The sequence below is a fragment of the Capricornis sumatraensis genome, chromosome 10, assembly GCF_032405125.1.
Source record: "Capricornis sumatraensis isolate serow.1 chromosome 10, serow.2, whole genome shotgun sequence".
NCBI lineage: Eukaryota > Metazoa > Chordata > Mammalia > Artiodactyla > Bovidae > Capricornis > Capricornis sumatraensis.
Genome location: NC_091078.1, coordinates 16248507 through 16273481, shown reverse-complemented (window position 1 = coordinate 16273481; position 24975 = coordinate 16248507). Strand labels below are relative to the sequence as shown.

The 24975-nt window shown below is 35.8% G+C and overlaps 1 protein-coding gene across 3 annotated transcripts in view; it reads right to left on the bottom strand.

The window, feature by feature from the left end:
- The window catches only part of P4HA1 (prolyl 4-hydroxylase subunit alpha 1), a 94197-nt gene that overhangs the window by 45688 nt on the left and 23534 nt on the right, over positions 1-24975 (bottom strand). For all 3 annotated transcript variants that reach the window (XM_068982952.1, XM_068982951.1, XM_068982953.1), the window contains exons 2-5: positions 24747-24854; positions 23382-23478; positions 21703-21854; positions 18261-18398 (exon numbers count right to left, since the gene is read on the bottom strand). In XM_068982952.1, coding sequence (XP_068839053.1) covers positions 18261-18398; positions 21703-21854; positions 23382-23478; positions 24747-24822 — 463 coding nt within the window. In that variant the 5' untranslated portion in view covers positions 24823-24854. The remainder of the gene's footprint in view (positions 1-18260; positions 18399-21702; positions 21855-23381; positions 23479-24746; positions 24855-24975) is intronic.

Genomic DNA, 24975 nt, shown 5'->3' with positions numbered 1-24975 from the left:
CTGGACTGCTTTAATCAGCATAATGTTTTCAAGGTTCTTTTTATTGCCAAGTACTAGCCCACTGTAGGACAGACTACATTTTGCTTATCAGTTGATAGACATTTGAATTGTTTCTACTTTTCTGACTTCTATGAATAATGTTACTATAAACATTCATGTACAAGTTTTAGTGTAGAAATATTTTTTCATTACTCTTGAGTATATACATAGCAGTGAAATTGATGGGTCTTTTGGCAACACTATGCTTACCATGTTCAGAAACTGCCAAACTGTTTTCCAAAGTGGCTGCACCATTTTACAATTTTACAATCCTGTGTGTATGCTCATACATAAATCAATGTATGAGGGTTCCAGTTTCTCTATATTCTCACCAATACTTGCTACTGCTCATCTTTTTTATTATAGCCACTGAGGGTATGAAGTAGCATTTCATTGTGGTTTTTAAATTTTATTTCTCTAATGATGATGTTGAACATGTTTCTACATGCCTATTGTCCATCTATATATCATCTTTGGAAAAATGTCTGTTCAAATCCTTTGTCCATTTAAAAACTTGGTTGTCTTTTTACTATCGACTAATTATGTTTCAAATGTTGTATAATCACCATTACTTTTATAAGAATAAGGAAAAGATAAATAACTACAGAAAGATATAAATGTAAAAAATATTCTCTGAATGACAGCAACCATGTAACATTTCATTTTATAAACAGTAAATCAGATGAGTTAAGTAGAGACTTTAAGAGCCTGAGTATTTTATGTTGTTCTTTGTTTATAGCATGTTAAGTAAGCAATAGTGAGAAAATTACATCTGGACCACATATTCTGGGGGTGGGGAAGGGAACTGCTTCTGATATAAAACACAGGTGATCCTTGAACAACAAAGTTTGCATTGCACGGGTCCACTTATATGTGCATTTTTTTCAATAAATACATATATGTATTATATATGTATTTTCTCTTCCTTATGCTTCTCTAAATAACATTTTCATTTCACTAGTTAACTGTATTGTAAAAATGTAGCATACAATAATACAACATATGAATTGTGTTAATAAGCAACTGTTTAAAATATCAGTAAGGCTTCTGATCAACAGTAGGCTATTAGTAGTTAAGTCTAGGGAGAGTCAAAATTTACATGCAGATTTTCAACTGCTCAGGAGCTCAGCAGCTATAACACCAGCATTTTTGAAGGATTAACTACTCTACCTAGAAATGCTGGATAAAATATAACAGTTATCCATTTATCCATTTGTACCATGGCCAGATTCACAGGAATTGAGCAAAATTTTTGAGGTCAAACCCAAAAAGGAACTTGAAACCTAGAGAGTTAAGTAGAGGATGAAGCTGCATCTCCTCTGGAGGCAGTCATCAGATGAGAAAACTAGAAGCATGATTTTTAACCATCAAGAAAGGGATAAACTAACACAAAGTTATATGTCAATCACATGTCAATTTTTTAAAAATTGGGCACCTCTTTTAAATAAAAACATTAAAATTTTTTAATAATAAAAGAGGACAAAGATAGGATATAAATTAAAAACTGAGCCTGTGGGGCTTTCCTTGTGGTCCAGTGGTTAAGAATCTGCCTTGCAATGCAAGGGACACCGGTTCAGTGTAAGGGACACTGGTTCGATCCCTGGTCCAGGAAGATCTCACAAGACGCAGAGCAACCAAGCCCATGCACAACTACCAGCCTATGCTCTAGAGCCTGTGAGCTGCAACTCCTGAGCCCACGCCCTAGAGCCTGTGCTCCACTCCACTGCAGCAAGAAGCCTGTGTACCAAACACAGACTAGACCCTGCTCACCACAACTAGAGAAAGCCCATGTGCAGCAACAAAGACCCACCACAGCCAAGTAAATAAATCTAAAAAAAAAAAATCCCGTGATAAATCTGATTTTAGTGAAAAAGATATAGAAAAAGGAAGGGGAGAAAGAAAAGGAGGGGTATATTTTCCAAATTTTGATACCAATGCTCAAACAATAAATGTGAAGCTCTGGGCGGTTTACTGTTAATGTAAAAATATCTTACTTCCTATATCAAAACAAAAAGGTATAGCATGTCCATGGGTTAGAAAATTGTCTTGTTAAAATGACAAATGTTGCCCAAATTCTTCCCAAGATTCAAAATAAACCTAATTAAAACACCTACAGGCATTTCTGTAGAAGCTACCAAGGAAATTCTAAGATTTATTTGGAAATTCAAAGGATCTAGAATAGCCAAAGCAATTTTAAACAAAGAACATATTTAAAGGACTTATTCACAAGTGTTTGCAAGTACGTGGAGGTACTGAAATCCCCATATGCTAATCATAAGAGTATAAAATGGTACAACCATCTGGTAGTTTCTTAAAAATCAAATATATACCTACCAATTATTTTACTTTAAAAATCAGATATATACCCACTATGCAACCCAGCCAATTGACTTCTAGGTATTTAACCAAAAGAAACACATGCCTAATATGTCTGATGACAGCACAAAGGAAATAGCTAGAAAAAGGAACACAATGGTGTTTTCCTTAAAAACTTCTGATTGAATGTACTTTAACGAATCAGTATATTGGCTAGAATCAGACTTAGCTCTAACCTACCCAATGGTGTCAACATTTTTTTTTCAGTGCTAACAGAAAAGGTTCATGAAAAATTAAGAAGAAATAAAATCTAGGACACATTTTGCTAGTGATTCTTTGTCTAGGCGATAACATGCTCTGGTCTGAGGATGTTAAATTTCAGTACAAAGCAGAATCCTAATACAGAGGTATATGTACTGGAGGATCACATGGACCAATACAATCAAATATTCAAATCATACAACTACCTCCATTTACTATATATATATATATTTATTTTTTTTGCCTATTAGTCATTTATGGATAGTAACTGATTATCATGCTTGCATGCTCAGTCCCTCAGTCATGTCTGACTCTGCAACCTGATGGACCATAGCCCACCAGGCTCCCCTGTCCACGGAGTTTTCCAGGCAGGAATACTAGAGTGTGTTGCCATTTCCTCCTCCAGGACATCTGCCCAGCCTAGGAACCAAACTCAGTCTCTTCCATCTCCTGCACTGGCAGGTGGATTCTTTACCACTGTGCCACCCGGGAAGTCCATAACTGATTATCAGTGTACTACTAAAATGAAGATAAAGATCCATATTGTGACAGTTACTCTCTACTTCTCTCTAGTCTAGAAAAGGATACCAACAAACTAACTTATTAATAGTTTAACAAGATGCAATTTCAGAAACAAAAGAAACATACTGAATTCTGACTGTTATTTTTCAGTTACGAGAACTGGAATACAGTTCTAAGACGAGCTTTACAGTGCAGAAATTAAGAATGTCTTTTCTCAGGGATATACAAAAGACACAAGAGGACAGTATTTATTAATTTAATTATTAATAAATTTAAATTATTTATTAATAAATTTATTAATAAATGTAGACAGCACCAGTAAAATTTTTCACATGACTTTATATCCTGGCAATATTATTTGAAAGCATAATGGAGACAGTAGAGGATCTTGAGCTATTCTGCCTTGGTAAAGTATCTCTGGTTATCTTACCTATTGATCTATTCACAATTATCAAAGGCAAAATGTCTGGGAACTGTATTAAAGAAAATGAAAGAGAAGTGGTATAGCATTTGAAAGGGAAGGCTGCTTCCAAAGTAGAGAACGTGAGAATAAAAAGTAATGGACAAGAAGACAAATAAAATGACATAAGGGAAGTGATGCTGGCAGGAAAAAACCATAAAAAGCGTTCATACAAAGCATAAATAGTTAGAATTTGATGGCAAAAAAGGCAAATTCTTTCGGTTCAAAGCAAATGGCACAGATGATTGACATTAGCATGTCAAACTGAATGCAGTGAAGGAGAGGATAGGATGAACTGAGAGAGTAGCACTGACATACATATGTACAGTACCATGTGTAAAATAGATAACTAGTGGGAAGCTGCCGTATAATACAGGGGAGCTTGGTTCGGTGCTGTAATGACCTAGAGGAGTGGGAGGGGTGGTAGAGACTAAAGAGGGAGGCGCTATATGGATACTTATAGATGATTCACAATGTTGTGCAGCAGAAACTATCACAACATTGTAAAGCAATTATCTTCCAATTAAAAAAAAACAATGTAGTAACCCAAATTTACAGTTAAAACACAAAAGTCTTTTAAATTTATTATCACAGTATAAACTATAATAATATGTGACAGGAGACAGTATAGGAAAATTTACTTAGAAATTTTTGGCTCACCCTTAAACTGCAAGATTTTATTTTAAAATTCTTACACTTTATAGGAACACTTACTGGATAAAAACTTGATTTGTAAGGAACAAATATATTTAAAATGCACATACCTGGGAAGCTGATGTCTTGCATCAGAGGCAGTATGGTACACTCATAGCTGAGTGCACTCCAGAGATGTACAGAGAATCTACTGCTTGGTGGTGTAGTAAGCTTATCAGTTCACCAAGATAATGATGTAAATGACCAATAAGAATGTTCAACTTCTACCTGAAGTAACTCAGATTTTATATACGACATATTCTATACCACAACAAGTGTAGAGGACACAGTTTTGAGGGCATTAGCTCCCTGTTGTCCCCTTTGCCTATCAAAGCAATACCACCATTCTTTTCTACTTTACCACCTCCCCTCGAAAAGTGTAATATCTCTGGAAGCTATGAATCTATCAAACAAATTAGGGTTAGGAACAACATGAAACTAAAGGAACAGTCCATATGAACAGTAAAGGCAACACTGATGCCAAAATACATATAACTTATCAGATTTTATATTAAAATATCAAGAAAGCATTTCAAAAGGTAGGCTCAAAAAAGGAGAAACAGACAAAATTAATCAAGGAATAACATCACATCAAGATAAATCCACTGAAAAAAGTATTTCTCTGATTTTTTGGGGGTGAGGCAATTTAAAAAGGCAAATCATCCTTCCCTCCAGTCCTCATCCTTAAGGCTTCACATCTCAACTGCTACAATTTTAAATCTGACAAAACTAAGTGTTAGCAAGGACATTAAGAAACGAGAACTCCCATACATTGCTGGAGGGAATAGTACTGTACTTGGGTACATCTGCTCTGGACAATAATCTGGCTACATCTAGTAAAATCTGAAAACCTTACATCCTAGAGAAACTTTTGCATGTGTGCAATGGACACAAGAAAACATAATGAAAATGTTTGTTGAAGCCTTGGCCCTGCAAAAATTGGAAATAACTTAAGCTACCACTGTCATCTCTTAAATTTTTACAACAGCCTCCTCCCTGATTTCTTTGTCTCTACCTTCGGGTCTCAAACCATTCTGTAGCCAGGATGATATCTCTAAAATGAAAATCATATAATTTCCCTGTTTAAAACTTTTCAATAACTACACATTATACTCAGAATGGTTCAAACTTCTCTACATAACTTACAAAGTCCCTCAAGAGATGGCTTCAGCTTTACCTACATAGGCTCATCTCTCACTATTCTCACAGCATCCCGTGCCCCTAGTTCATGCACTTAGCTCTTAAACAAACTATGTTCTCTCCTCTCTGGCCTATATACATGCTCTGTTTGGAGTACTTTTTTCATACCCTCTATCTCCTGGCTAATTCCTTGGCCATTATTTCACAGTTTTTAAACATATTCTGTCTTCCAGGAAGTCTTACTTTACACCTCTCATTTATCAAGCTCAGAATTAGATTTCTGTCTATGTGCTCCATGGTCTCCTAAGTTATCTCCAGCTAGGCATTCATCATACGATAGCATAAGAATATAAGTACCCTAAGGGCAAAAGCAGTGTTATTCATTACTGCATCTCTAATACTTATACACAATGGTTATTATGTTAAATATATATTAAATAGATACTAAGTGGCTTATATCTATTAAACAAATTATGTTTTAAACCAGAAGCAAATTTAAAAACAAGGCTGTGATCTTATCATAAGTGTTATAACAGTAGAAACAGAAAATAAAATTTGCAAATGTATACTTCTTCGGAAGTCCAACTTAACGGAATTACATTACAGTTTAACGGAACACCATGGTTAGTTTGTCCACTTGCTACTTCATTCCAAATTTAGAAAGATAAGCAAGAAAAACATCTTAAGTCATTCATCTCACTGTATTTTCTTACTGAGAAAGTCAATTTCAGTATGAAGACAGAGGTAACATATTTTATTTTTCCATTTGATAAGGACAAGAAGATAGTAATGGTATATTCATAGAATAAATGACAGATGGCAATAGTAAACTATCACATGAAGGTAAATATCAGTAACACAAGTAAAACTGGAAAATTTCAAATTTTGCAAAAACTAAACAACACACTCCACACTCTTTAACAGCTAACAGAAAAAAAAAATCACAGGGAAAATTAGAAAATACTTCAAAGACAAAAGAAACTGAAATTACAACATACCAAAACTTACAAGACCCAATGAAAGCCGTGCTAAGGGTGAAATTGATAGTTATAACTCTTGCATTAAAAAAACAAGATCTCAAATCAACAACCTAATTTTACAACTTAAGAAACTAGAAAAACAAGAACAAACAACCCAAAGCTAGCAGAAGAAAGGAAATATTGAAGCACAGAATAGAAAATAACAGATAAAATTAATGAAACCAAAAGTTGGTTCTCTGAAAAGAATTTTGTCAATAAAAGTGACAATCTTTTAGCTACATGGGTCAAGAAAAAAAGCCAAATAACTAAAATTAGAAGTGAAAGTGGGGATACTTCTACTGATTCTATAGAAAACAAAGGATTATAAGAATTCTATGAAAAATTGTACACCAACAAACTGAATAATAGATGAAATGGACAAATTCTTAAAAACACAAAACCCACCAAGACTAAGAAAAAAATACAAAATCTCAATAGATCTTTAACTCGTAAGGAAACTGCTGATGCGAAGAGCTGACTCATTTGAAAAGACCCTGTTGCTGGGAAAGATTGAGGGCAGGAGGAGAAGGGGACGAGAGAGGATGAGATGGTTGGATGGCATCACCGACTCAATGAACATGGGTTTGGGTAGACTCCAGCAGTTGGTGATGGACAAGGAGGCCTGGCGTGCTGTGGTTCATGGGGTCGCAAAGAGTCAGACACGACTGAGTGACTGAACTGAACTGAGTAAGGAAACTGAATCAGTTATCAACAGTCTTCTGACAAAAGAAAAGCTCTGTTATTAACACAAATAAATGGAAAACACGTGCCATGTTCATGGATTGGAAGACTATTAGCTTCACTGGAGAATTCTATCAAATATTAAAAAAAAAAAAAACGAATACCAATCCAGAAAATTCTAAGAATCCTGCTGCAAAAACTCTCGTTAGAACTAATAAATGAATTCAGCCAAGATGCAGGATGCAAAGACAACACACAAAAATAAGTTGCATTTCTATGCACCAGTGAAAGTGAAAGTGAAGTCCCTCAGTCGTGTCTGACTCTTTGTGACCCCCTGGACTGCAGCCCACCAGGCCCCTCCGTCCATGGGATTTTCCAGGCAAGAGTACTGGAGTGGGGTGCCATTTCCTTCTCCAGGGGATCTTCCCGACCCAGGGATCGAACCCGGGTCTCCAACATTGTAGGCAGACACTTTTACCGTCTGAGCCACCAGGGAAGTCCTATGTACCAATAATGAACAATATAAAAAATTACAAAAACAAATCTAAGCATACAGTACTTGGGAATTAACTTAACCAAGGAGGTGAAAGACATACAGTGAAAACTACAAAAAGCTACTGAAAGACAACATAAATAAATGAAAAACACATGCCATGTTCATGGATTGGAAGACAGCATTATTAAAATGTCAATACTACCCAAAGTGATCTGCAGATTCAATGCAAAAGACAGAAATAGAAACAGAAAACTCCATCGTAGAATTCATACAGAATCTTAATAGTCAAAACAATTTTTAAAAAGAACAAAACTGGAAAACTCATATTTCCTGATTTCAAAACTTAATACAAAGCTACAATAATAAAGTAGTGTGTAAAAAACCAACTGATAGACCAGCATAAAAACAGACTTAGAGACCAATGCAATAGAGAGCTAGAAATAAATCCTTGTATATACTGTCAAATGATTTCTGACAAGCATGGCAAGACCATTCAATGGGAAAATGACTATCTTTTCAACAAATGGTGCCAGGAAAACCAAATATTCACATGCAAAAGAATGAAGCTGAACCCTTACCAAATACCACATGTAAAAATTAACTCTAAATAAATCAAGGACCTAAATATAAGACCTAAAACAGTAAAACTCTTAAAAGAACCACAGGACAAAAGCTTCATAACACTGGGTTGGGCAGTGATTTCTTGAATATGACCCTAAAGGCACAGGCAACAAAAGAAAAAAAAAAACAACTGGATTTCATAAAAATTTAAAAATTTGGATACAAAATACAGTTATCACTGGAGTAAAAAGGCACCCAAAGAAAAGGAGAAAATATTTGCAGATCACGTATCTCATAAGGCATTAATATTATATAGAGAATCCCTAAAACTCAACAACAAAAAAATGAATAACCCAACTAAATAATAGGCAAAGGACTTGAACAGATATTTCTTCAAAGAAGACATACAGACGGCTGCTAATAAGTACATGAAAAGATGCTCAACATCAGTGATTAGAGAGATGCAAAACTTCAGTGAGATACCACCTCACATGCACTAGGTTGGCTACTATCAAAAAAAAAGAAAAGAAATAGGGAACAAAATAGCCACCAAAGACCAGGAAGCCCAGAGAGTCCCATACAAGATAAACCCAAGGAGAAACACAAGACACATGTTGATCAAACTAACAAAAATTAAACACAAAGAGCAAATATTAAAAGCAGAAAGGGAAAAGCAACAAATAACATACCAGGGGATCCCCATAAGGCTAACAGCTGATCTTTAAACAAACTATTGGTAAAGAATCCACCTGCTGCAGGAGATCCTGGTTCAATTCCTGGGTCAGGAAGATCCCCTGGAGAAGGGAGAGGCCAGTATTCCTGGCCTTCTCTTGTGGCTCAGCTGGTAAAAAATCTGATTGCAATGTGGGAGACCTGGGTTCAATCCCTGGATTGAGAAGATCCCCTGAACAAAGGAAAGGTTACCTACTCCAGTATTCTGGCCTGAAGAATTCCATGGACTGTATAGTCCATGAGGTCACAAACAGCCGGACATGACTGAGTGACTTTCACTTTCATACAGGCCAGAATGGAACAGCAGGATATATTTAAAGTGATAAAAAGCAAAAACCTACAACTGAGATTACTCTATCCAGCAAGAATCTCATTCAAAGGAGAAATCAAAAGCTCTACAGACAAGCAAAAGCTAAGAGAATTCAGCACCACCAAACCAGCCCTTCAACAAGTGCTAAAGGAACTTCTCTAGACAAGAAACACAGAAAGGGCCTATAAAAACAAACCCAAATCAATAAAGTAAATGGTAACAGGATCATGCTCATCAATAGTTACCCTGAATGTAAATGAGCTAAATGCTCCAACCAAAAGACACAGATTGGCTGAATGTATACCAAAACAAGACCCCTAACCCTATATATACTGTCTACTAGAGATCCACCTCAAACAAACTGAAAAAACATGAACAAACTGAAAGTGAGGGACTGGAAAAAGATATTCCACGCAAATAGAGACCAAAAGAAAGAGGTAATAGCAATGCTCATACCAGACAAAATAGACTTTAAAATATAAAGAACGTTAGAAGGGACAAAGAAGGACACTACATAATGATCAGAAGATTAATTCAAGAAGACATAATGATTACAAATACATATGCAGTCAACACAGGAGCACCTCAATACATAAGGCAAATGCTAACAAATAGTAACACAATAATAGTGGCGGATTTTAATATCCTACTCACACCAATGAAAAGATCATCCAGACAGAAAATTAATAAGTAAACACAGGCTTTAAATGATACATTGTACCCATTGGACCTAAATGATATCTACAGGGCATTTCACCCAAAAACAATAGATTTCACTATTTTCCCAAGTGCACATGGAACATTCTCCAGGACAGATCACATTCTGGGCCTCAAATCAAGCCTTGGTAAATTTATTTAAAATTGGAATCATTTCAAGCATCTTTTCTGATCATAACACTGTAAGATTAGATATCAACTACAGGAAACACTAAGAAACACAAACACATGATTGCTAAACAATACGCTTCTGAATAACCAAGAGATAACTAAAGAAATCAGAAAGGAAATCAAAATATGCCTAAAAACAAATGACAATGAAACCGTGACAACTCAAAGTCTATGGGATGCAGTAAAAGCAGTGCAAAGAGGGAAGTTTACAGCAATGTGAGTCTACCTCAAGAAACAAAGAGAGACATCAAACACACAACCTAAACTTACACCTAATGCAACTAGAAAAAGAACAAAAACAACAACCAAAAAAACCCAGTTAGTAGAAAGAAATAAATCATAAAGATCAGAGCAGAAATAAGTGAAAAAGAAATGAAAGACTATAGCAAAGCTGGTTCTTTAAGAAGATAAAATTGACAAACTGTTAGCCAGACTCATCAAGAAAAAAAGGGATTAAAAAAAAAATCAGAAATGACAAAGGAGAAGTTACAACAGACAACACAGAAATACAAAGGATCCTAAGAGACTACTATGAGCAACTACATGCCAATAAATGGACAACTTGGAAGTAATGGACAAATTCTTATAAGAGTATAACCTTCCAAACCAGAACCAGGAAGAAACAAAACATGGACAGATCAATCACAAGCATGGAAATCAAAACTGAAATAAAAAATCTCCAACAAACAAAAGCCCAGGGCCAGATGGCTTCATAGGTGAATTCCACCAAAAGTTTAGAGAAGAGCTAACACTTATCCTGCTCAAATTCTTCCAGAAAAATGCAGAGGAAGGAAAACTCCCAAATTCATGCTATAAGGCCACCATCACCCTGACACCAAAACGAGACAAAGATGTCACAAGAAAAGAAAATTACAGGCCAAAATCACTGATGAACATGGATGCAGAAGTCCTCAACAAAATTCTAGTGAACAGAATTCAATAATACTCTTAGAAGATCATACATCATGAACAAGTTAGCTTTATCCCAGGGATGCAAATATTCTTTAATATTCAAATAAATGTGATATACCATATTAACAAATTGAAAGACAAAAATCATATGATCATTTCAATAGATGCAGAGAAAGCCTCTGACAAAATTCAACACAAGAAGGAACATAACTCAACATAATAAAGGCCATATACAACAAACCCACAGCAAATATCCTCAGTGGTGAAAAACTGAAAGCATTTCTTCTAAAATCAGGAACAAGACAAGGATACCCACTCTCACTACTATTATTCAACACAGTTTTGGAAGTCCTAGCCACAGCAATCAGAGAAGAAAAATAAAAGGAATCCAGATTGGAAAACAAGAAGTAAAACTCTCACTGTTTGCAGATGACATGATTCTCTACACAGAAAACCCTAAAGATGCCATCAGAAAACTATTTGAGCTAATCAATGAATATAGTAAAGTCACAGGATATAAAATTAATACACAGAAATCCCTGGAATTCCTATATACTAGTAATGAAAAATCAGAAAGAGAAATTAAGGAAACAATCCCACTCACCATTGCAATAAAAAGAGTAAAATACTTAGGAATAAATTTACCTAAAGAGACAAAAGATCTGTATGCAGAAAACTATAAGACACTGATAAAAGAAATCAAAGATGACACCAAAAGATGGAGAGATATACAATGTTCTTAGATTTAAAGAATCAATATAGTGTAAATGACTATACTACCCAAAGCAATCTATAGATTCAATGCAATCCCTATCAAACTACCAATGGTATTTTTCACAGAACTAGAACAAATAATTTCACAATTTGTATGGAAACACAAGTGACCCTGAACAGCCAAAGTAAACTTGAGAAAGAAGAATGGAACTGCAGGAATCAACCTTCCTGACTTCACACTATACTACAAAGCTACAGTCATCAAGACAGTATGGTACTGGCACAAAAACAGAAATACAGACCAATGGAACCAGATATAAAGCCTGGAGATGAATCCATGCCCCAGTGGACCTTATCTTTGACAAAGGAGGCAAAAATATACAATGGAGAAAACAGTCTCTTCAACAAGTGGTTCTGGGAAAACTGGTCAACTGCGTTACTAATAGAATGAAATTAGAACACTTCCTAACTCCATACACAAAAATAAACTCAGAATTTATTAAAGACCTAAATGTAAGACCAGAAACTATAAAAATCTTAGAGGAAAACATAGGCAGAGCACTCTCTAACATAAATCACAGCAAGATCCTCTATAACCCACCTCCTAGAGAAAAGGAAATAAAAACAAAAATAAACAACTGTGACCTAATTCAAGTTAAAAATTTTGCACAACAAAGGAAATTATAAGCGAGGTAAAAAGACAACCCACCCTCAGAATGGGAGAATATAACAGCAAACTTAATGACTGACAAAGATTTAATCTCCAAAATATACAAGTAGCTCATGCAGCTCAATACCAGCAAAACAAACAACCCAAACAAAAAATAGGCAGAAGACCTAAACAGACATTTTTCCAAAGAAGACATACAGATGACCAATAAATACATGAAACATGCTCAACACTGCTCATTACTAGAGGAATGCAAATTAAAATTATAATGAGGTATCACCTCTCATTGGACAGAATGGACATCAAAACATCTACAAACGATAAATGCTGTTTGATGTGGAGAAAAGGGAACCCTCTTATACTTCTGGTGGGAATACAAATTGATATAACCACTAGGAAGAACAGTACGGAGATTCCTTTAAAAACTAGGAAAAAACTAACATATGACCCAGCAATCCCATTACTGGGCATTTACCCTAAGGAAACCATAATTGAAAAGGACACATGTACCCCCATGTTCACTGCAGCACCGTTTACAATAGCTAGGACATGGGCATGATATTGAAAGATGACATGGATATACACTGAAAGATAGGACACGAAAGATGAACTCCCCAGGTTGGTAGGTGCCCAATATGCTACTGGAGAAGAGTGAGAAATAACCCCAGAGAGAACAAAGACACGGAGCCAAAGCAAAACAACACCCAGTTGTGGATGGGACTGGTAATGGAGGTAAAGTCTGATGCTGAAAAGAACAATATGCATAGGAACCTAGAATATCAGGTGCATGAATCAAGGCAAATTGGAAGTGGTCAAACAGGAGATGGCAAGAGTGAACGCTGGCATTTTAGGAATCAGTGAACTAAAATGGACTGGAATGGGTGCATTTAACTCAGATGACCATTATATCTACTACTGTGGGCAAAATCCCTTAGAAGAAATGGAGTAGCCATCATAGTCAAAAAAGAGTCCAAAATGCAGTACTTGGGTGCAATCTCAAAAATGACAGAATGATCCCGTTTGTTTCCAAGGCAAACTATTCAATATCACAATAATCCAAGTTTATTCCCCAACCAGTAATGCTGAAGAAGCTGAACGGTTCTATGAAGACCTACAAGAACTTCTAGAACTAACACCAAAAAAGATGTCCTTTGCATCATAGGGGACTGGAATGCAAAAGTAGGAAGTCAAGAGATACCTGGAGTAACAAGGCAAATTTGGCCTTGGGAGTCCAAAAAGAAGCAGGGCAAAGGCTAACAGAGTTTTGTCAAGAGAACACACTAGTCATCGCAAACACCCTCTTCCAACAACACAAAAGATGACTCTACACATGGACATCACCAGATGGTCAATACTGAAATCAGATTCATTATACTCTTTGCAGCACAAGATGGAGAAACTCTATACAGTCAGAAAAACAAGACCAGGAGCTGACTGTGGCTCAGACCATGAACTCCGTATTGCCAAATTCAGACTTGAAGAAAGTAGGGAAAACCACTAGGCCATTCAGGTATGACCTAAATCAAGTCTCTTACAATTATACAGTGGAAGTGACAAATAGATTCAAGGGATTAGCTCTACTAGACAGAGTGCCTTAAGAACTATGGATGGAGGTTTGTGACATTGTACAGGAGGCAGTGATCAAGACCATCCCCAAGAAAAAGAAATACAAAAAGGCAAAATGGTTGTCTGAGGAGGTCTTACAAATAGCTAAGAAAAGAAGAGACGTGAAAGGCAAAGGAGAAAAGGAAAGATATACCCATCTGAATGCAAAGTTCCAAGGAACAGCAAGGAGAGATAAGAAAGCCTTCTTCAGTGATCAATGCAAAGAAATAGAGAAAAACAACAGAATGGAAGAGACCAGAGATCTCTACAAGAAAATTAGAGATACCAAGGGAACATTTCATGCAAAGATGGGCTCGATAAAGGACAGAAACGGTATGGACCTAACAGAAACAGAAGATATTAAGAAAAGGTGACAAGAATACACAGAAGAAGTATACAAAAAAGATCTTAATGACCCAGATAACCACGATGGTGTGATCACCCACCTAGAGCCAGACATCCTGGAATGCGAAGTCAAGTCGGCCTTCGGAAGCATCGTTATGATCAAAGCTAGTGGAGGTGATGGAATTCCAGTTGAGCTATTTCAAATCCTAAAAGATGATGCTGTGAAAGTGCTGCACTCAATATGCCAGCAAATTTGGAAAACTCAGCAGTGCCCACAGGACTGGAAAAGGTCAGTTTTCATTCCAATCCCAAAGAAAGGCAATACCAAAGAATGCTCAAGCTACCAGACAATTGCACTCATCTCACACATTAGCAAAGTAATGCTCAAAATTCTCCAAGCCAGGCTTCAACAGTATGTGGACCGTGAACCTCCAGATGTTCAAGCTGGTTTTAGAAAAGGCAGAGGAACCAGAGATCAAATTGTCAACCTCTGTTGGATCATCAAAAAGGCAAGAAAGATCCAGAAAAACATCTGCTTTATTGACTATGCCAAAGCCTTTGACTGTGTGGATCACAACATACTGTGGAAATATGAGACTACCAGACCACCTGACCTGCCTCCTGAGAAATCTTATGCAGGTCAAGAAACAACAGTTAAAACCAGACATTGAACAACGGACTGGTTCCAAGTCAGGCAAGGAGTATGTCAAAGCTGTTTATTGTCCACCCTACTTATTTAACTTATATGCAGAGTATATCATGCGAAATGCTGGCCTGGATGAAGCACCAGCTGGAATCAAGATTCCCGGGAGAAATATAAACAACCTCAGATATGCAGATGATACCACCCTTATGGCAGAAAGTGAAGAACTAAAGAGCCTCTTGAAAGTGAAAAAGGAGAGTGAAAATGTTGGCTTAAAACTCAACACTCAAAAAACTAAGATGATGGCATCTGGTTTCATCACTTCATGGCAAATAGATGGGGAAACAATGGAAACAGTGAGAGACCATTTTGGGGGGTTCCAAAATCACTGAAGATGGTGACTGCAGCCATGAAATTAAAAGACACTTGCTCCCTGGAAGAAAACTATGACCAACTTAGCATATTGAAAAGCAGAAACATTACTTTGCCAACAAAGGTCCATCTAGTCAAAGCTATTTTTCCAGTAGTCATGTGTGGATATGAGTTGGACTATGAAGAAAGCTGAATGCTGAAGAATTGATGCTTTTAACTGTGGTATTAGAGAAGACTCTGGTGACTCCCTTGGACTGCAAGGAGATCAAACCAGTCAATCCTAAAGGAAATCAATCCTGAATATTCACTGGAAGGACTGATGCTGCAGCTGAAACTCCAACTGGCCACCTGATGCAAAGAGCTGACTCACTGGAAAAGACCCTGATGCTGGGTAAGACTGAAGGTGGGAGGAGAAGGGGACAAAAAAAAAGATGGTTGGATGACATCACCGACTCAGTGGACATAAGTTTGAGCAAGCTCCGGGAGTTGGTGATGGACAAGGGAAGCTTGGTGTGCTGCAATCCATAGCGTCACAAAGAGTCAGACATGACCAAGCAACTAAACTGAACTGGACGTGGAAGCAACCCATATGTCCATAGACAGATGAATGGATAAGGAAACTGGTACATATACACAATGGAATATTCCTCAGCTATAAAAAGGAATGCATTTGAGTCAGTTCTAATGAGATGAATAAACATAGAGCCTATTATACAGAGTGAAGTAAATAAGAAAGAGAAAGACAAATATTGTATATTAATGCATACATATGGAATCTAGAAAGTTAGTACCAATGATCCTATGTGCAGGGCATCTGAGGAGACACAGACATAAAGAACAGACTTTTGGACACAGTAGGGGAAGGAGAGGGTGGGATGATTTGAGAGAATAGCCTTGAAACATATATATTTCCATATGGAAAACAGATAGCCAGTGGGAGTTTGATATTTGATGCAGGGAACCCAAAGCCAGTGCTCTGTGAAAACCTAGATGCACGGGGTAGAAGGGAGGAGGAAGGGGGTATCAAAAGGGAGGGGATATGTGTACCCATGGCCAATTCATGCTGATGTATGGCAAAAACCATCACAGTATTGTAAAGTAATTGTGCTTAGTCGCTAAGCCAGGTTCAACTCTTCGAGACCCCATGGACTGTAGCCCATCAGACCCCTCTGTTCATGGGGATTCTCCAGGCAAGAATATTGGAGTGGGTTGCCATTTCCTTCTCCAATTGTAAAGTAATTATCCTCCAATTAAACATAAATAAATAAATACATAATTATGTGGCAAATAAGCTACAATATTAACATGAATCCTAGGTGGCAGGTTCATGAATGCTATTCTCTATACTTTCTGTATATATGAAATTTGTGTAAACAAATAAATAATTTTAAAAAAGAAAATAACCAGTGTAGGCAACAGTCTAGAGAAACTGGAACCCTTGTGCACTGCTGGTGGGAATGTAAAATGGTTTATCTACTATGGAAAAGAGTACGGTGTCTTCTCAAAAATTAAAAATAGAATTACCATCTGATCCAGAAATTCCACTTCTGGGTATATACTCAAAAATGAAACGCAGTGTCTTGAAGAGCTATTTGCATACCCTTGTTCACAGCAGCATTACTCACAATAGCTGACATGTGGAAGCAGCCCAAGTGTCCATGGATGGATGAATGCATAACAAAATATGGATACATACAATGGAATATTATTCAGCCTTAGAAATGAAGGAAGTTTCAACATGTACAACAACATGGATTACCCTTGAAGGACATCATCCTAAGTGAAATAAGCCAGTCACAAAAAGGCAAACACTATATGATTCTACTTACATGACGGACTCAGAGTAGTCAAAATCAGAGACAAAAAGCAGAATGACAGTTACTTGGGGCTGGGAAAGTGGGGGTTGGGGAGTTGTTGTTTAATGAGTACAGAGCTTCGGTTTCACAAGATAAAAAGAGCTATGCAGATGGATGGTAATCATGGTTGCATAAAAATGCAAATGCACCTGATGCCATAAACTGCACCTGATGCCATAAACTGCACATTTAAAATTGGTTAACATGGTAAATTTTGTTTTTATTTTCTTTTCACAATAAAAAACGGATTGTCATGAAATCAGCTGTAACTTGAAAAAAGAGGGTTTGGGGGCTTCCCTGGTGGTCCAGCGGTTGACAGTCCACCTTGCAATGCACGGACATCACTTTAATCCCTGGTCCAGAATCCCACATGCCATGAGGGATGCTATTGTAAGCGTGTGTGCCAAATACTGAGCCCACACTCTAAGCCTGAAAGCCGCAACTACTGATTCCATTCTCCTTAACTACTCGAGCCTGAGTGCTCTAGAGCCTGTGTTCCACAACAAGAGAAGCCACTGCGATGAGAAGCTAGCATACCGCAACTCCAGTAGCTCCCACTCTCTGCAACTACAGAAATCCCACATGAAGCAACAAACACCCAGCACAGCCAAAAATAAATAAAAGTATTTTAAAAAGCGTTTTGTGAAAAAGAAGTCAGAAAGCAGGATGTTTCATACTACAGAATACTAAAAATCAGCACACACTCAACATGTCTTGGTTTTAAATTACTGAACATACAAACTTTGGTATTATAAAGAAAGACATTTGGGAAAAGTTTCTTTTTCTTTCATGCTAAAATTGCTTAAGTTAGTCCCTATAATCACAGGCTTTCACAGTAACAAGCTAGCAGGTTATCCACAACTATTAAGAACTGGAGAAAAGGTTGTTTTGACCTTAAAGGCTATGAAACAAACTAAAGTTAAAAAATTTTAAATAACTGAAGTCTTCTTATATTAATATTGTCCTAATGGACTGAACAGAGAAGCCAGGAGATGGGTTTTTTCATAGGCTACAAGAATTCTTACCTGGAAGATCACCCTTTGAGATGGTATCTGTATCCAAATTGTAGGTGTCCTGGAGACGCAACAGAGCTTTGGCTGCCCCAACCTGATCTTCATCATTAGGGAAATACTGTCTCTGAATGGTTAGGTTAGAGATAAAACCTTAAAATAGAGGAGCAAAAAAAGATTTAGACACAAGTTTGAAATGTACAATGTAGGGAATATAGTTGATAACTATGTAATATATTTGTATGGTGATGACATTTCATACCTGGTCTTCTCATGGTGGTCATTTTGAAATACACAGAAATATAGGATCAATATGTTATATAACAGGAACTAACATAGTGTTGTAGGTCAATTATATTTCAAAAACAAACTCATACAAAAAGAGATCAGGTTTGTGGTTATCAGAGGCAGGTGGTAGGGGTATAAGGGATTTGGAGGAAGGCAGGCAAAAGGCACAAAGTTTCAGGTATAAGATAAATAAGTACAGAGGATGCAATGTACAACATGATAAATAGAATTAACACTGCTACATAAAAAAGAGTACACCCTAAAAGTTCTCATTACAAGGAAAAACATTTTTTTCTATCTTTAAAATTTTGTAACTACATGGGATGATGAATGTTCACTAACTGTGATAATCATTCCATAATGTGTGTAAGTAAAATCATTGTACTGTACACTTTAAACTTCTATAGTACCATGTCAATTATATCTCAATAAAATTGGAAGAAAAAAGACTCTAGACCCTCACAGACTTTTAATTTCTAACATAAGTCTTATAAAGATTTTTTTAATCTACATTATTATAATTTTCCACTATATCATGTGTAGTAAGAAAAAATTAAATATACTGAATGAGACTTGATATACCTCTAACTTGTTAAATCTTCCCAAACCATTTTTAATGTTGCTTATGTAATCTGAGGTCACTGCACAAATTATACCTATATGAACAGGTTTTAGTTACACAGTACAGCCTCTGCTAAGCTTGAAGCTTGAAAAGCAAACAGATTTAAAGACTTGAAAATCATATTCACTGGCAACAAATTATATTTTCAGATAAAATGTATGTTCTTAAAGTTCTATTTTCTTCTTCCATGTGCCACATATCACATAAATGTGTAAATATATAAAGTTTGGTGGAATTCTTTAAGGAGAAGGAAGAAATAATTACATATTTCAGAGTGTTGCATAAGCTCATTTATTAAAATATATTTAGATCTATTTAATTATCAAATATAGTGTCATCAATCCAGGTTTGCTCTACATAAATCCTAATATTAATTTTAAAATGTTTTACATAAAATATAGCAAAAATCAAATTCAGAAACTAATTACTGATAACTATGTAACTCCTAGGGGTTCCCTGATGGCTCAGCTGGTTAAGAATTTGCCTTCAAAGGAGGAGACACAGGAGATTTGATTCCTGATCAGCAAGATCCCCTGGAGGAGGAAAATGGCAACTCCTCCAGTATTTTTGCCTAAAAAACATTCCATGGACCTACATGATGATCTTTTATTTAGTTTGTTTCACTTTTTCTATTTTATATTCAAAGCTCCCATTTCACCTAGTTTATGTTTTCCAATTTCCCCATCTTTTTTTTTTTTTTGATGTTCTCAAGGCTTTATCAAGCATAGTAGTAAAGTTTTTGTATACATATATATGTATAAAATATATATTTTAGAAAACTTATGAAATTTTGCCTAATTAAAAAATGTATGACATTTTGATTACACATTTTTTACTTACTATGAATAAAATGCTAAATTTCTAACTAAAAAAATACAGATATACAACAAGCAATACAGGTTTACTGTATAAAACAAGGAACTATATAGTCAAAATCTTGTAAAAATCTATAATGGAAAATAATTTCAAAAATAACATATGCATATATATAAATGAATCACCTTGCTGTGTACCTGAAACACTGTAAGTCAGCTATACTTCAATAAAATATATATATTAAGGAAAAAAATCCCATGAACAGAGGAGCCTGTCAGGCTACAGTCCAAAGGGTTGTAAAGAGTTGGACACAACTGGGCAACTAAGCCCAAGTACATACATATAACTCCAAAGGAAAATGGATGCTAAATACTCCCTTAATAAATCAATCCAACAGAAACAAAAAGTGATTTAAAATTTGAATAATATATGTGTCATCATTTGCAGATCAAAGTTAGGTATGAGACTTCCCTCCATTCTCATTTACTTATAATCAATTATGCATATACTCTGATCATCAAAAGGCCAGGTATTTTTATGTTAATTGAAATGTATAAATGAACAACTAGCTAAAGAGGTCTAAGTTCATATTAAGCATATTCTTTAGTTTTAAGTCACAAAATCCACATAATTTTTACAAGCAAGTTTTACAGAGAACTGTAATGTTTTTTATGCCTCAAAAAAAAAATCTCTTAGAAGTTGCTTAAAATCCTCTCCAATAAGAGAAAATGTATATCTACTATGGCATTATGGGGTACTACCATGGATTAAAATACCAAAGTCTTAAGGCTTATCTTATATATATGAATATCTATGACCTTAAAAATATTCTCATGGTGTTATATAAGACAGCAAATGATCATAGGTATTTCCTTCTCATGTCAAAATATTTATAAGTGCTTGCCTGAATTTTTCTTAGCAAGGTTTTCCTGTCCTATGCATAATAGCTTAGTTTACTGCTCACAAACACTTGAAAGCACCCTTGGAGTACTTCACCTACACAGCTGGCTCAGTTCTTTTTTCTTTTTCTTTTTTTGCCATCTTCAATCATTCAACAAATAAATACTATGTACTAAGCATAATAATACCTTTACTTTCTTAAACTTCAGACTTAGTTTTCTGTATATGTTACTTAAATATCTAAAACATCTCATTACTCCAACTACAATTTCATTGTTTCATTGAGAAGGACACTCATTATTACTGTTTGCAGTCTCAGTTTTTAAATTTATAGTTTATGTTAAACAAAACAACCCTAAGCTTCAAAGTACTAAAACACAGCTAATGTTTTCCCTTATCAGTACCACTCCCAGTACATTAATAATTGATTAGAAGATAAACAACTAGCCATAAATTTTTTAAATCTGAAGGTAATCCTAAAATGCAAATGATTACCCTCAGAAATGAAGCTATATGCCAATAATTGATTCACTTTAGTATATTTCAGCGTAAAAACGACCAGTGTTAAGTAAATGACTAGAAATTACTTCTTTAAGAATAAAATTTTATTTTTCTTTGTTTTCAGTTTTTACTTTTTTTTTTTTAATCAAGAATTCAGGATCTAGACTAAATTAACTCTAGTCAAATCAAACACATTTCAGCAATAATTCAGTTATAAGACTGAACACCTGATGTTCTGGGAACTGAATTTATCACTTCTTTTGGCATTTCTACAGGTTGTACCAAAAATGCCGTTTTTTTTTGGCTCGTTAGTTTTACCATCTGACTTACCATCTGACATATCCTTAAGGACCAGATTCTCCAACTCACTCCACTCAGTGTTCAGACGTTTCATTAATTTGAATGCATTTACAGGGTGTCCAACAAATCCTTCTGGATCTTTTGTTGCTGTGCTGGTTAACCGATCTAATTTCTCTGCCCATCTAAAATGGAACATAAGACATAAGTATGTATATGTATATGTATGTATATGTAGACATATGTATATTCCATTAAGACATAAATGGAATATACATAAAGTATATACACACTTAATGAGGAAGAACATAATTTAGTAAAGCACTCAAAAAAGATTAGAGGTTTTTGAATTAAAACTATAAAAAAATTTTTAAGCAAAGTTATAAAGATTTTTTAAAAAGCAAGATTCTCTTACAGATAAAATCTAATTTGGAAAAATTAAAATATAAGACTTTTTTAGTTTTATGTTTCTCCCAAATGGTTACAGTAAACTGTAACATATCTTAGTAAAAGTTGATTGGACCCCTCTAGTAAGAATCTCAGAGAAGGCAATGGCAACCCACTCCAGTACTCTTGCCTGGAAAATCCCATGGACAGAGGAGACTGGTAGGCTGCAGTCCATGGGGTCACTAAGAGTCGGACACGACTGAGCGACTTCACGTTCACTTTTCACTTTCATGCATTGGAGAAGGAAATGGCAACCCACTCCAGTGTTCTTGCCGGGAGAATCCCAGGGACGGGGGAGCCTGGTGGGTTGCCGTCTATGGGGTCGCACAGAGTCAGACACGACTGAAGCGACTTAGCAGCAGTAGCAGCAGCAGTACGAATCTAAAAATTTATTTCTCTATAAGTCCAAATAATTGATTATTACAAAGTACAAACGAGCCCAATCCAAATTCAGTTACATATTCATTTAAATCACACTTACAGAAAAATTTTGTACTCAGTACTTAGAAACTATATTTTAAAACAGAAAAAATGGGGCTTCCCTGATAGTCCAGTGGTTGAGAATCTGCCCGCCAACGCAGGGGACACAGGTTCGATCCCTACACCAGGAAGATCTTACATGCCGAGTGGTAACTAGGCCCATGCACAGCTACTGAAGCCCATGCACCTAGAGCCCAGGGACACAACAAGAGAAGCCACCACAACAAGAAGCCCGTGCACTGCAGCTAGAGACAGCCTGAGCAAAGCAATGAAGACCCTGCACAGCCAAAAATAAATAAATAAATCTTAAAAAAAAAAAATAACCTGACTACTTAGCTACTCATTAAACAAAGGCTAGGAACTCTCAGGTCAGGATTAACTATGAACCTGAGTCAATTAAAGATAAATTAGCATTTCAAGAAAAACCATATCAATTAAATAATACTGTACTTACCACTGTAATCTCTAGAATGCAACCATAAAACTAAAGGCTAAATAGCACTGGGAAATTGCTTGATTAGGGAGGACAGAAGATATTACCAACTATTTTAAAAAAAAACACTGTCAGTCAGTTACCTGTATCCATTTACATTCTTATCTCAATCCATATTCTTCCACATGAAGTCTTTAATTGGGCCTAACTTTTGTTTTCTGTAGTCCTATTTTAGCCCTTATCTGGCCTTCTAAGACTGACAGAGGGCTTTCATTTTCACTTAAAGAATGTTTTAGCCAGGAAGAAAACATCCAGGTGGAGTCACTCATAGTAAGTAAAACACTTGGCTTACTTTTTTATTTGTTCTAATTTGTCCTCTTCTGCCTTTATATAGTCTTTCAGGGAAGTCACGAGATCTTTTTCAGTATGAATCAAATCAGTCATCTGACCTAGAAGTAAGAGAAGAAAGTTATCAAATACCCATACTATCAAAACAAGTTTAAGAATGATTGAGAATGCTTCATTTAATGAAAGGACATAACTGGCATGAACCAAATATGTTGAAGAGAGCATCATTTTTTTTCTCTTTTTAAGACCAAATAAATAAAAATTAAGCCCCAAACTTTCTAAGCATGTGGTCCAATTCTAATTTTCAAGCTACTTAATTCTGCAAGCTTGGACCATATCAACAAATTGTCTGTTCATCTAAGAATTTATTTTTTAATTTCAAAACATTACTTTCCAAGGATCAACATTTTCTTCTTCCCTACCTCCCCCCTCATCTTTTTTGGGTTTTGAGACTACTGATAATTAAATTTTTATTCAATTTGACAAAGACCACACTAACAAAAAGTTTAAACTTTAAAAGTTTAACTTTTAAAGTTAAAAACTTCACAACTGAAATTCAAATATCCATATTTAGTTATTCCTAATGGGATGAGAGAAAAAAGTGGCACAATTGTGTCTTTGCAACCACATGGACTGTAGCCCACCAGGCTTCTCTGTCCATGGGATTCTCCAGGTAAGAACACTGGAGTGGGTAGCCATTCCCTTCTCCAGGAGATCTTCCTGACTCAGGGATCAAACCCAAGTCTGCATTTCAGGCAGATTCTTTACTGTCTGAGCCACTGCTGCTGCTGCTAAGTCGCTTCAGTCGTGTCTGACTCTTAGCGACCCCATGGACCACAGCCTACCAGGCTCCTCCATCCATGGGATTTTCTAGGCAAGGGTGTGGGTTGCCATTGCCTTCCCTGGTCTGAGCCACTAGGCAAGCCCCAATAGGATGAGAAAACTCATCATTTTACATTCCAAAATTAAGTGTCATAAATATATTTGCTTGTGTTTTATTTAGCTCCACAATCACATAAGGGTAAAACTGGTCAACAGGACGAAGGAAAACACCTCTTTTAAAACATATCAAGTATGCATATAAGAAAATATAAAAGACTAAGTATATATATTAAGTGATTTGCCAGGTAGACTCTACCAGAGAATTTTCTTTTGTATGCTTTACAAAGTTTTAGCAATCAGAAAAAATCAAATATTTAAATATGAAGGGAAAAAATGACTTTAAAAGAAAGGTTTTTAGAGGGGTAGGGACTGAAGTAATGTTTCAGTCCTGGAGAATACAATGTATTTGTTTTTACCGATTTAAAAATATGAAAAAAAGGAAAATTTTAAATACAAAAACAAACACAACAAAATAATTAAGACTTACCAATAGAAGTAAAAAAGCCTGGATGGGCCAAAGACTGGGGAAGTAGAATCCCTACAACTAAAACATACCAGATCATCTTCAAAGGTTTAATTTTATAGGCTCACACACCTACAAGAGAAATATGGCCATTATTTAAAAAAAAGAAGGATAGGACAAGTTCCTAACCTATTTTTCCTATGAATAAAATGTAAGTCAGACTTTAAGATTGCATATAGAACACTGTTAATTC